This window comes from Panicum virgatum, chromosome 1N, assembly GCF_016808335.1.
Source record: "Panicum virgatum strain AP13 chromosome 1N, P.virgatum_v5, whole genome shotgun sequence".
Lineage (NCBI taxonomy): Eukaryota > Viridiplantae > Streptophyta > Magnoliopsida > Poales > Poaceae > Panicum > Panicum virgatum.
Genome location: NC_053145.1, coordinates 10,701,059 through 10,714,039, shown reverse-complemented (window position 1 = coordinate 10,714,039; position 12,981 = coordinate 10,701,059). Strand labels below are relative to the sequence as shown.

Here is a 12,981-nt window from a genome sequence, read left to right as displayed (position 1 = left end):
TCTTAAGTAACCACTAGCCAAACTAGCAAAAGCTGAACACCCTCACCCTCCCCAAATTTCGTTTTGCAATGCGCAATGTTTTGTTCCACAGGTATGAGATTCACAACTCATCTCAATAACTCAACAAAGTATCAGAAAAAACAAACAAACTATGGCATGCAAGTAATGCCCCCTTGTCATCGTCAAGCAGGCGCATGTTAAGACAGTTATTGATAATCGAATCAACTACCGAGAGTGGAGCGTCAAACAAACGCAAGACTTGCATCTCTAATATTAGTATATATCCTGTCGCTGAATCGCTGATGAGAAGACGAAAGCGAAATTGACCTCCGATATCCCGCACCTATTCCTTCTGCCATCACCCCCAATCCAAACACCAACCTCGTCTCATATTGGGGATTTTGGTTTGGGATTTGGGAACCGTGGCGGCGTTGGTGTGCGTACAGGGGAATGTCCCGGGGGAAGGGAAGTGAAGGGAAGGGAGCGAGCGGCGGGAGAGGATGGCTTACTCGACGACGACGCGACGCGCCCGTGGGGGCAGCGGACGGAGGGAAGCCTAGCGACAGTTGGGCCCAACGAGGCGAAGAGGAGCGAGGCGGCGCACATGCTCACCGCCCGGCTGGCTTCTTCGTAGGCGCGGCCGCATGCTCCGCCGTCGGTGTCGAACGCGCCCGGTCTCAGGCCGCCCATTTGGTGGGCCTCCGCACTGGTCTGGGGTCGGTGGTCATCCTCAAAGCCGCTCGCCGGCGCGGGGGAGTTGGCCGCAGCCGCCGGCGGGTGATGGTCGCTTGCTTGCTCAGCAGCGGCCTGACGCTTCAATTGACGCCGCTGACAAATCTTCCGCCCAGCGACGTTGGGTGGGAATTTTTTGCACACGAATTTTATTACGATTAATGTTGCAGCGGAAATGTTACAGTAGGAGTTTAAGTTGATTACTAATGGTGTAGTGGGAGTTTCAGTTGATTATTAATTTCCATATCTATTTTAAGATTATTTAATGGGTCCATCTGTGATGTTGAGATAGTCATTTTCAGTATGTTTGAGATATAAAGTGATGTTGCAATAACTATTTTAGAATGTCACATAAATTTATGTTAGATGTTTGAATCGTTGATTTGCTATGCTGCACCTTTTTTTAATCTAATTGACTAATTCTAATTTTTAAAATAATTAATTCTTTTGAATGTTGCAAGTGTAGTTCACACAATTATAATTTTTAAATGTTGCAAGATAAGTGTTGATGTTACAAAACTCTATTCTACATATTTGTTCTCTTTAGATGATGTATGAAATAAAATGTCACGTTCCGACAGAAATGTTCTATCCTAGAATCGAATGACAGCCAGTTTCATATATATTTTTGTAACGTTGCTTATAATAGTTAATTTTCATTGTTGTGACGGAGCGTCGGATGAAATTTTTTTCATCGGATCCATCGGACATCCAAGCGCTAGTAGTTTCATTTGAGCATCGTTATGGAGTACGTGTTTATTAAAAATTCACGCACATTTTTTACCAGCAAGGGAGTGCATTTTTGCATATATTTATAAATTGTACAGTTACATTTAGTATTTATTTAGTTATTATAGGTGCTTTCAGGATGAAGGGAAAATTCGCGTAGTCTACTCGCGTAAACGGAGGGAGTATTTATCTATACAGAATGGAGGCATGAAATGCAACTGCTGTGAAGGCTATTTGAAATCAAAATCATTTTGCCAGGGAAAGTAATCAACGCAAAGGCGGACAAGAAGCATAAAGCCGCACCAGTAACCCTTTATTAATCCACTCTATTAACCCACTTCACAACTTACATCCCAGGCGGCACTACAAGGGCATAGAAAGGGAAGTGCCCATCTCGTCTCACTGCTTGTGAGCGTGCGCCCTAATAACATTACCGAGGTCGGCCTCGGCCTTGATGCTCTTGACCCATTGGGCGTTGATCCTCACTCTCTCGATGCTCTGCTTCACGGTCCTGGCGATGCTCGCCTTGGTTCTGCTCTTGAAGAACTCCTCCGCCTCATCACCCTTCTCGTCAGTGGCCAGCTGAAACCATGTCTCGCAACGTGTAAGAAAGAAAACTATAATGAATGTGGGATTACAAGAGAGGTGGGATGCAGGTGGGTTATGCTGCTTACCGGTGAGACAGTTATGTTGACGAAGTAGGTGAGCAGAGTTCCAGAGTAGGCTCCTAATATGTAGTCCCAGTTTTCCTGAAATCGTTGCCGTCATGGAGTTAGCAAGTACTCCAAGGAAAAACAGAAGTTGCAAAACTAGCCAAGGAAGAATAAGGGCATCGGTGAGTACCTTCAGCCATTGCCATGCCACCTCGTGCGCCCCTGAACACACCCCTCTAAGCAAAAATATAGCGTCCTGATTCCTTACCTGCATGTGCAACACACCATGAGTCATTCCAGTAAGATGAAACCAAGTTTAGCCGTATCATTTGGAACACACAGGGTCACTGACATGCAAATCCACAATAGTACACCAATGACACTTGGCATAAACGACAAAAAAAAGAAGAATTATCACTTGTTATTACCTCAGGTGATAGTATGAAGTCCAACGCTTCACGAACAACAACAGGGTCAGGGCATGATGCCAAAGAACCTACAAGCAAAGAGGGTCAGAAATTTAATGAGGTCCGAAAAAACAAACTAACCTTCAATAGGTATAGAAATACCCACCTAGCACACGGACTTTCTCCTGGCTTAGATCAGTTTCTCTGTATATCTTCAAGAGTGATTCATAGCCAGTCTTATTCGATTTGTTGACTGTCTGCATTAAAGCAACATATGCAGCCTACAAAACCAAACAGGGTAAATAAGCAGGTGGAACTTTTCGTAGTTAGCTATAAATACAACTTGAATTCTGTTAAGATGCTAACCTTTCGAACATCTGGAGGAAGGAGTGGTGTCTCTCTGTCTTCCAGAAAGACATTAAATCTACGAACAGCTTCATTTATTGTAGCCTCATGACCGAGTTCCGCTAGAGCAGTTAAAAGTGTACCTCTTAACAGAGCGTTCAGGTGGCCCTCACCACTCTTAGCATCCCAGCCAAGTTTCCTGCAAAGGATTTCTCAAATGTTAGGCAAGATCTCAAGTATAAAACGTTCTTCCAATAATATAGAAGTATACTCACTGCGCAAATGGCTCAAGAAAGTCAATCAGGAACTTCTTCAGATTACCCAACTCCTCTGGAGCAGCAACAGCCATCATCTCAGCAATGTTCAGACTTATCTGTAGGGCCAAATAGTTCAAATTGCTTAGGGGCAAAAATTCCATGTACATGAGAAGGACTTTTCAAGTAGAAAGAACATTACCGTGATTACTTGTGCGAGCACAGTATACTCAGTCTCATCCTTGTATGCAGCAATCAAATGCAGCAAGGAGACTAACTTTTGTTTGCCAGCCATACAGAGGGCATAAGTATCATCAAGTACACCTGTTAAACAATAACAATGTAACAAAAGTTGGAGAGGGTAAAGACCAAAACACTTGAGAGAAGATATTGGGAGAGTACCATATCTGTCTGCTGCACTCAATTTGTTGGTTTCAATTGCATACCGAAGTCGAGATGCAAGTTCCTCATCATAGCTCACTCTATAGAAGCTGGTCTGGTTGACATTAAGTTTAATCCAGAAGTTTTCTTTGTTTTGGCATTCCATGAGACCTGACAAATCAAAATCTTCTTGTTTCCCATGGAAAAGGAACTTCTCTTGGTGTGAGTACGAACAGCAACATAGTGTGATAGGAACCACCCATTGCCCAACTCCTGTGGACCCACTTGAAAGAAACTGTGTCTGCAAGAAATGAAGCCAAAAGGTTTTCAGAAAGCCTTTAGCCATAAACTAAATTTGATCTTGCAAACTAAGAAGAGAGCATGCAAAGTTTACAGGATTTTGCAAACATGTCTCACACAAAAATTAATCTACAACATACCTGCTCCAGCTGTAGCTTTCCATCCTTGAGTTTCACACTTACAACTGGATAGCCTTGCTGTTTTGTCCATGAATGCATCAATGTTCTAACTGGTTCACCAGACCCTTCTTCAAGGGCAGCCCACAAGTCCTCGGTCTTTGCATTTGAATATGCAAATCTTTTGATGTATGCAGCCAAAGATTTCTAGCAAACAGAACAAAAGGATAGCTTCTGGTTACCACTAAAAAGATGTTTTCATTCACAAATAACAGCCAATATAAAATCAATGTGTATTTTGCAATAATCTGTTCTAAAAGAATAATATTAATGCAATTAAGATTATGCCTAGCATGTTGCCCACTTGCCAAAGTATAGAAAGAAAAACATAAAAAGTACTAACAAAAGCTTATGAGCAGAGGCTGAGGATCGCCTCAATTATCTAAAAAAGGCTAAGGAAATGATACTTCAAAAGTAAACTAACCATATTGCAACCACATAATAATTACTCTATTATCGCTTCAAACTGTGCAATTTTTTTATTTGAAAAAACAATGAAGAGGGTAATATGAATAAGAATCAAACCTGAAAGACCTCAGCCCCAAGATAGCTTTGCAGCATCCGAATGACAGAAGCTCCTTTCCTATAGCTTATAGCATCAAAAATCTCATCTATTTCATCAACATGATTTATGTCCACCTGAAAATAATAGATTATAAGCCGCATGATATGTGCACAATATGCAAGGCAAGTTTTAAATATGCATTGGTTGTGCCATTTAGACTGTGATCACTATTTAGTAGTTTGCCCCAAGTCTGCGCAGATAAAGGTTATTTGATTTTCAGAACAGTAAGAGCATAACACACTTTCCAGAAATACTAGAAATGTAGGAACCTGTTGACCTTCTTAATTTTCATTCAAATCTCCAGCCAAACCTGATTGTTTTGACTGGTTAGAAATATTCTATTGGCACATAAATATTCCAATTCCATGCTGGCATCAAAATTTTCCATTGTACAACCATATGTCCTATTCATCATCTAAATACTTTCATGGTATTCTAATTATAAATTTTGCTAATATATAACAACCAAAATTAGACTTAAAGTTATGCTAATATATAAAACCCAATGGGTGTATCCCAACTTCAGTCCATAGACATCCACCAATGTTTTCCCATCAAGTAAAGGTGTAGTGAATATAAAGCCAATTGTATTAATTTTCTAGACTGTTAGAATTAGACAAGTAATCAACTATCACACCCATGTACTCACACCTTCTGTACAAAGTAATTTACATCTCTGCAAATTCCCACAGATATAGTCATAGCATTGCACACAAGGAGTGATTTTTTTTTTGTTACCTCAATTGGATGTGACCCTGCAAGAGCATCCAACTTGAAACCTGTTGTAGATTCCTCTAGAAATTGAGTCCAAACATTCCATTCAGGAAAGAACTGATCTGCAGCTAAGTAAGACACCTGCAACGAGAAAAAAAAAAGAGCATTGAGCAACATACAGATATGGAGCTTTTCACCTAGCTCTTTTGTTCTAATTCTTTACCCAAGTCGCAAAACCCTCATTAAGCCACAGGTGTGTCCACCACTCCATTGTCACAAGATTTCCAAACCATTGATGAGCTAATTCATGCGCTACAACAACTGCAACCTGGAGAGAGAATAGACAAGAATGGAATAAGCAAACAAACAAACAACAACATAGCTTTTTTCCCCAAGCAAGTTGGGGTAGGCTAGAGATGAAACCCGAAAGAAATAAGTTCAAAGTTCAGGCACATTGATAGCTAGTCTCCAAGCGCTCCTATCCAAAGCTATCTCTTTAGAGATATTCCAATCCTTAAGGTCTCTCTTAACCGACTCATCCCACGTCAGTTTAGGTCTACCTCTACCCCTCTTTACATTATCGACCCGCTCAAGAATCCCATTACGCACCGGCGCCTCAGGAGGCCTTCGTTGGACATGTCCAAACCATCTCAGCCGATGCTGGATAAGTTTCTCCTCAATTGGTGCCACCCCGACCCTATCCCGAATAACTTCGTTCCGGACTCTATCCCTCCTTGTGTGCCCGCAAAACCACCGCAACATCCGCATCTCTGCTACACTCAGTTGCTGGACATGTCGACTTTTTGTAGGCCAACATTCAGCACCGTAAAACATCACCGGACGAATTGCTGTCATATAGAATTTGACTTTTAGCTTTTGTGGCACCCTCTTGTCACAAAGGATGCCAGAAGCTTGCCACCATTTCAACCAGCCAGCTGAAATTCTATGCCTAACATCTTCATCAATGTCGCCATCCTTTTGTAGCACCGATCCTAAATACCGAAAAGTATCCTTCTGGACCACCACTTGTCCATCTAGACTAACGTCTCCCCCCTCATGCCTAGTCGCGCTGAAATCGCACATCATGTACTCGGTCTTGGTCCTACTAAGTCTGAACCATTTCGACTCTAACGTGCGTCTCCACAGCTCTAACTTCCTATTAACCCCTGCCCTACTCTCGTCAACTAGCACCACATCATCAGCAAAGACCATACACCAAGGGATCTCACCTTGTATATCCCTTGTGACCTCATCCATCACTAAAGCAAATAAATAAGGGCTCAATGCTGACCCTTGGTGTAGGCCTATGTTAATAGGAAAGTCAGTGGTGTTGCCATCACATGTCCGGACAAACGTCGTCGCATCCTTATACATATCCTTAATGAGAGTAATGTACTTAGTTGGGACTTTCTGCTTCTCCAAAGCCCACCACATGACATTTCTCGGTACTTTGTCATATGCCTTCTCAAGGTCAATGAAGACCATGTGCAAGTCCTTCTGCTCCCTATATCTCTCCATCAATTGTCGTATTAAGAAAATCGCCTCCATGGTTGACCTTCCAGACATGAACCCAAATTGGTTTTGGGTCACACTTGTCACTCTCCTTAGGCGATGCTCGACAACCCTCTCCCAAAGCTTCATCGTATGGCTCATCAGCTTAATCCCACGGTAGTTAGTACAACTTTGAACATCGCCCTTGTTTTTGAAGATATGTACTAATATACTTCTCCTCCATTCTTCCGGCATCTTGTTTGACCGAAAAATGAGATTAAAAAGCTTAGTTAACCATACTGTTGCTCTATCTCCTAGGCATCTCCACACCTCAATGGGAATACCATCAGGGCCCATCGCTTTACCTCCCTTCATCCTCTTCAAAGCCTCCCCGATCTCTACCTCCTGAATTCTCCTCACAAAACGTCTGTTGGTATCGTCAAAAGAGTCATCTAACTCAAGGGTAGGGCTCTCACTCTCCCCATTAAACAACTTGTCGAAGTACTCTCTCCATCTATCCATGATCTCCTCATCTTTCACTAGCAGTCGATCTGTCCCATTCTTAATGCATTTGATTTGGTTGATGTCCCTTGTCTTCCGCTCGTGGATCCTAGCCATCCTATAAATGTCCTTCTCCCCTTCTTTCGTGCCTAGCCGCTGATACAGGTCATCATACGCCTTACCCTTTGCTACACTCACAGCTCGCTTTGCAACCCTCTTCGCTAATTTATAGCCCTCGATGTTGGTTGCACTCTTGTCAAGGTGGAGGCGCTTGAAACACTCCTTCTCCTTAATAGCCCTTTGCACCTCGTCGTTCCACCACCAGGTGTCTTTCCCCTCCTGTTTGCCTCCCTTACTCACGCCAAACACCTCTGAGGCCACTTTCCGAACACATGTTGCCATCTTTAGCCACATGTCATCTGCGTCTTCTCCTTCTTCCCAAGGCCCCTCACCTAGCATCCTTTCCTTAAACGCTTGTGCCGCTTCCCCTCTAAGCTTCCACCACTTTGTTCTCGCAATCTTGGCACGTTTGTCCCGGTGGACACGTACCTGAAGACGAAAGTCCGCCACCACAAGGTTGTGTTGAGGGACAACACACTCCCCAGGTATCACCTTACAATCTAAGCAATCACGTCTATCCTCCCTCCTAGCAAGGATAAAGTCGATCTGGCTCGAGTGTTGTCCACTACAAAACGTCACAAGATGGGATTCCCTCTTCTTAAACACGGTATTCGCTATCAACAAGTCGTAGGCTAACGCGAAGTTCAACACATCCTCCCCCTCTTGACTCCTGCTACCATACCCAAAACCCCCGTGCACTCGCTCGAACCCTACATTAGTCGCACCCACATGGCCGTTGAGATCTCCTATCAAGAGTTTCTCGCTGGTAGGCACGGTACTAACCATGCTATCTAGATCTTCCCAGAACTGCATCTTGGTGCTCTCACTAAGGCCTACCTGAGGGGCATAGGCACTGATCACATTCAAAACCGAATCTCCAACTACCAACCGGATTAGGATAATCCGGTCGCCTTGCCTTCTAACCTCTACGACTCCATCCTTAAGGCTCCTATCGATCAAGATGCCTACACCATTCTTACCCGGAGTTGCTCCCGTGTACCAAAGCTTGAAGCCAGTATCCTCAACCTCCTTCGCCTTCTGGCCCTTCCATTTAGTCTCCTGAACGCATAGAATATTTACACGCCTCCTAATTGCTGCATCAACTAGCTCTCGCAACTTACCTGTTAGGGACCCTACGTTCCAGCTACCTATACGAATCCTTTTTTTTGCTTAAGAATGGAATAAGCAAAAAAAAAAAAAGAAAGAAACCAAAGGTTGGTATGACAGCACATGACAATCAAACAGCTACTGCATGTCTGAATCTCTGAATCAAACCACTACAAAATATTATAACTGTTGAAGTATAAGTGAATTGCCCACCTTTACTATCATCTTAAGCTTTTGGGTTGAATTGGTTGGTGCATGCAGCTTAATATGCTATCAAAGCAAGAGGTCTCGAGTTCGAAATAAAATAATTGCAACCGACTCCTGTTCCACATTTGAGGCCTAGCGGAGCTTACACGTGAGGGAGATTGCTGAAGTATAAGTGAATTGCCCACCTCTTCCTATCAGCTTAAGTTTTTGGATTGAATTGGTTGGTGCATGCAACTCAATAATAACAGCCTTCTACACTAATTACTAAGTATTAAACTGGTTGGTAAAAAGAATTAGTTGCATAATCAAGTTCAACATTGCTCAGTTGCCCACTATGGCTGATTCAAATTGTTTGATGTGTCATTGGAAAATACCAAATTACGATAGTGAATCATATAACCAGCTAAGTGAAAATAATTGAAACAATAAAATTTCATAATTCATAGTGGCCAACCCGTTGCTTATTGGCAGCTGCAGAGTGTTTCTCATCAAATAGCAACGCTGTTTCACGGTATGTAACCAAGCCATAGTTCTCCATTGCTCCAGATGCAAAATCAGGAATAGCAATCATGTCCATTTTGGGGAGAGGGTATGGCACAGCAAAATACCTGCCAACATAAAAAAAATTCATCGTCAGATGAAACCACAAAGAGAGCTTTAGTTGTGTGATAGTAAGCCAAGCAGAGGATGAGACGTGGGTGCCTCAAGCGATCATCAAATTTACAAGAGTCTGGTGCGCTTCGAAAGGTTTTGGAAGGAGCATAACATCGACTAATGATCAAAGCACAAAACATATTTCACAAATTTGCGAAGGCTTTAAGCCATGGGTGCCATTTTGGGAAGGCCAATAATACTGCAACATTGCATCATCAATATTAGAACATGCAAATGCCCGGTCTAAAATGCATAACATTCAGAAGTGAGCTATGAGCTCATAATGTAACTATACATGATATCAATAAGTAAAGCCTACAATGAAATGCATTCACAATTTCCCACATGCCCAGAACGTAATAAAATCAATCAACCTATATAGAACTTAATTATTGCAGATTGGTCAGGATCAAAATTCCAAAATAACATTATTTTTATTTGAAAGAAGTTATTTGAAAGAAGAAACAACATTATTTGATTACAGGAACTATGCATCTCATCAACACTGCAACAAAAAATGTAGGTGATCTTTCCAACAAATAACAAGGATCATGAGAAAATTACTCCTTGAAAAGGACCAATGTCTTCAGGGCAACCTCTAAAGCAAACTTTCCCTGGGCGCTCTTACCAACTTGTGTGTACACACGGACCCTAGTACCTGCAAAAAAGCGGAGAATAAGTAAAGTTTTAAAGCATGAACCACCATAATAAAGATATGGATGTTAATGTGGAAAAGAAGTTACAGTACCATCTGTGGTGAAATCTTCCACGTAGTCAAAAATGCCAACAATAACAGCCACTAGGTATGTTGACATTATTGGAGATTCTTGGAAGTAGACTGTTTTGGTAGGACCATTGACCTTCTCTTCAGTGACTGGCATATTTGACAAAGCAACGGTCTCAGAAGGAACTTCAAGAGTAATTTTGAATACAGCCTGCAGGGAGGAAAGAATGGTTAGACACAAAATAAAGTTTGTCATGTAATATAAAGCCAAAAACATTCCTTCTTGCCAAATTATGCATTTGTAAACACCGGTTGAACCAATGAAGTTAAATCCTAACCATGAAATCAGGATAGCACAGGTGAGATCATACAATGTTCCTAAACATCAAATCAGAGTAAAATGAATGAGATCATCCATAGACTCCACGAGGGGACAACTACAAGGAATCTCAATCTGCATGAGAACATATATGTCCATGTAGAGAATAGAATTTGTTTTATCCTTTTATCCTTAACAATAAGATGCATTGAGCTTGTTCGTACTTTTCGTTCAAGGCTATATACACATCCTCCCCGATGTAACAGAAGCAAAAGCAAACATCAGGTAAGTTGTATTCTGTCATGATATGCAAGCAAGAGATCACCTTGAAAGCGGGCTCATCCCAACATGGGAAGCAGCGCCGTGCATCCGCGGGTTCAAACTGTGTTACAGCCATGTTCTTCTTCTCGCCATTGAGCTCATACACACTATAAAGAAGAAAAAAAGATGTGTTGTGAATATGCTGCTTCGTTTATATAAATGAACTTAAGACTATCAAAAAATAAAAAGATGATCACCTTCTGTAGAATCCATGCATCTTATCATTCAGAGTTCCCTGGAACTCAATCGTCAGAGTTCCCTCCCCAAGAGGAAGCACCTCATTGAAGCAAATGATGAGGATCTCATCTTCCGGCACATTGGTGACCTCCACGGGTTGCAGCACCTGATGCAGGTGATATCACAAATACATGATTCAGAACGGCTACAAAGCTAAGTGCTAGGACATTGCAGGAAACAGAATCCCGACCAATTCCAAATAGCCCTCACTATGGAATCGTCAAGTGCAGTAAATTGAGGGGGGTTACAGCCATAATAAGCGGATCACAAAACTATCCATGTGTCAGATTAAACTTATACGCTTTTCAGGACATCGATCTGGTTCCCTCGACGGGTACACAATACTGGATTGGAAGAAAGTTTAAGCGACTGGTATGAAAGCAGGTGCCCTCTCGTAACCCTACTCGACAGCTCCCCGCGACGAATCCCCCGACACCTAACCCTCTAACCCCCCTCAAACTCGACACGAGCAGATCAAGGCGCTCCCTCCCACCCACCCACCCACAGAGACGCCCGTCACAAGCACCCGGAGCAAGCAATTAGTGATTTAGTTACCTGGCCGGACCCCGCGGGCGCGAAGCCGACGCCCCCCGGCGCGACGTCGAGCTCGGCGGCGTTGAGCACGAGGAAGCGCGTGGGCGCGGCGACGTGGAGGTCGACCGCGACGGAGCCCGCGAAGGCGCAGGCGGCGAGGTCGGGCGCGAGGCGCAGGTCGTAGCGCCGCGGCGCCGCGAAGCCGGGCAGCCGCGCCTGGCCCCTGAACTGCTCGGCGCTCTGCTCCGCCGCCATGGACCTGGACCGGATGGATGGATGCGGGAGGAGGAAGAGTTTGCGAAACCTCGGAGACTTCGGAGGGTGAGAACTGAAGAAGGGGGAGGAAGGGGTTAAGCGCTTCGATATTCGGGACGCCGGTTCCTCCGGCGGGGATCTCGCGGGGTGGGTGGGCCCCGCCGCCGGTAACGGTCGCGGAGGGTGGCACGTGCACTGCACGGCACGGCTGAGCAGCACGAGATTTTTTTGTGTGGATGGATTGAGATGGAACTTGTTTGGATTCTTGTGAGGAAAGATTTTTTTTTTTTTGCTTCGTGGATTTTGGTTTATAGTAGTTTCTGTAAAGATAACCAGATTATAGGTAGAACCAGCAAGCCCTAACTTGGATCTCTGGTGTATGCGTGTTAATTATCACAACAAGGTGCATAAAACATGTATATATATATATATAGTCTTGGAGATAGAACGGCCAAAGAAATCTAACAGCCCGTTCGGTTGGGTGGTTTTGGCTGGATGGGACTGTAGCAATTTTTTTAGAGGATAGGTACTGTAGCAAATGATACTATAGCATCTGGTACTGTAGCAAATGCTTGCGGTAGGGGTTGGTAGGGGTCTTAGCAGGTGCTTCTATTCATCAAAAAAAGGGGTCGTAGCATATTAGAAGCACTGTAGCCTCCACGAGCTTCGGCCAGTGGTTGGTAGGGGTCGTAGCAGGAAGAGGCACAATTTCCGGCTCTGCCGACTTCTTTCCTTTTCCGCGTTCATTCGATAGAAGTGAGAAAAAAAGGTTTAGTGAATAATAATACTATAGTAGTATAAATAGTGTATGTGTTGGATAAGTCGGAGCCCACAAAACTGTGCCAACGAGGACAGGTGTGTTTGGTTCTACTTTTGAACCTGCTTTTGCATTTCAACTAACCAAAAACCAAGCAAATACACTAACTTCCCAAAACTACTTTTTCTCTAATACATAATTGAAAGTAGCTCTTGCTTTTACTAGTGTGGAGGTGTGCAACTCGGAAAAATTACCCACTTGCCACTTAAAAAATTAACGGCTTTTGAGCTTCTTTACAGCCCACAACCACAACCCACAGCAAATTTTTCACAACAATATTTTTAAAAATCACAGCTTAGCCAAATACACCCTCAAATCTCTCCAGCAACTACTCTATGGCGAGCGCCACGCCCCTCCATCCAATCTCTCTATCCTATCGACGGAACATTTCTCCACGATTTGTAGAGAAGGATAAAAAAACACATGGTCTGGTGGAGC

General features: G+C 43.4%; 1 protein-coding gene across 1 annotated transcript; it reads right to left on the bottom strand.

The window, feature by feature from the left end:
• Positions 1 to 1,669: 1,669 nt before the first annotated feature.
• On the bottom strand, positions 1,670 to 11,861 carry LOC120655105 (aminopeptidase M1-A-like). The gene is made up of 19 exons (XM_039932828.1): positions 11,493 to 11,861; positions 10,898 to 11,043; positions 10,705 to 10,807; positions 10,085 to 10,271; positions 9,901 to 9,994; positions 9,137 to 9,290; positions 5,480 to 5,584; positions 5,281 to 5,397; positions 4,503 to 4,616; positions 3,942 to 4,124; positions 3,523 to 3,802; positions 3,323 to 3,444; positions 3,142 to 3,239; positions 2,888 to 3,065; positions 2,688 to 2,802; positions 2,543 to 2,610; positions 2,305 to 2,382; positions 2,136 to 2,210; positions 1,670 to 2,043 (listed from the first exon to the last, which is right to left on the bottom strand). Exons 1-19 carry the CDS (start codon positions 11,724 to 11,726, stop codon positions 1,861 to 1,863), a joined length of 2,634 nt encoding a protein of 877 aa, XP_039788762.1. The 5' UTR covers positions 11,727 to 11,861; the 3' UTR covers positions 1,670 to 1,860.
• Between the last annotated feature and the right edge of the window lie 1,120 nt (positions 11,862 to 12,981).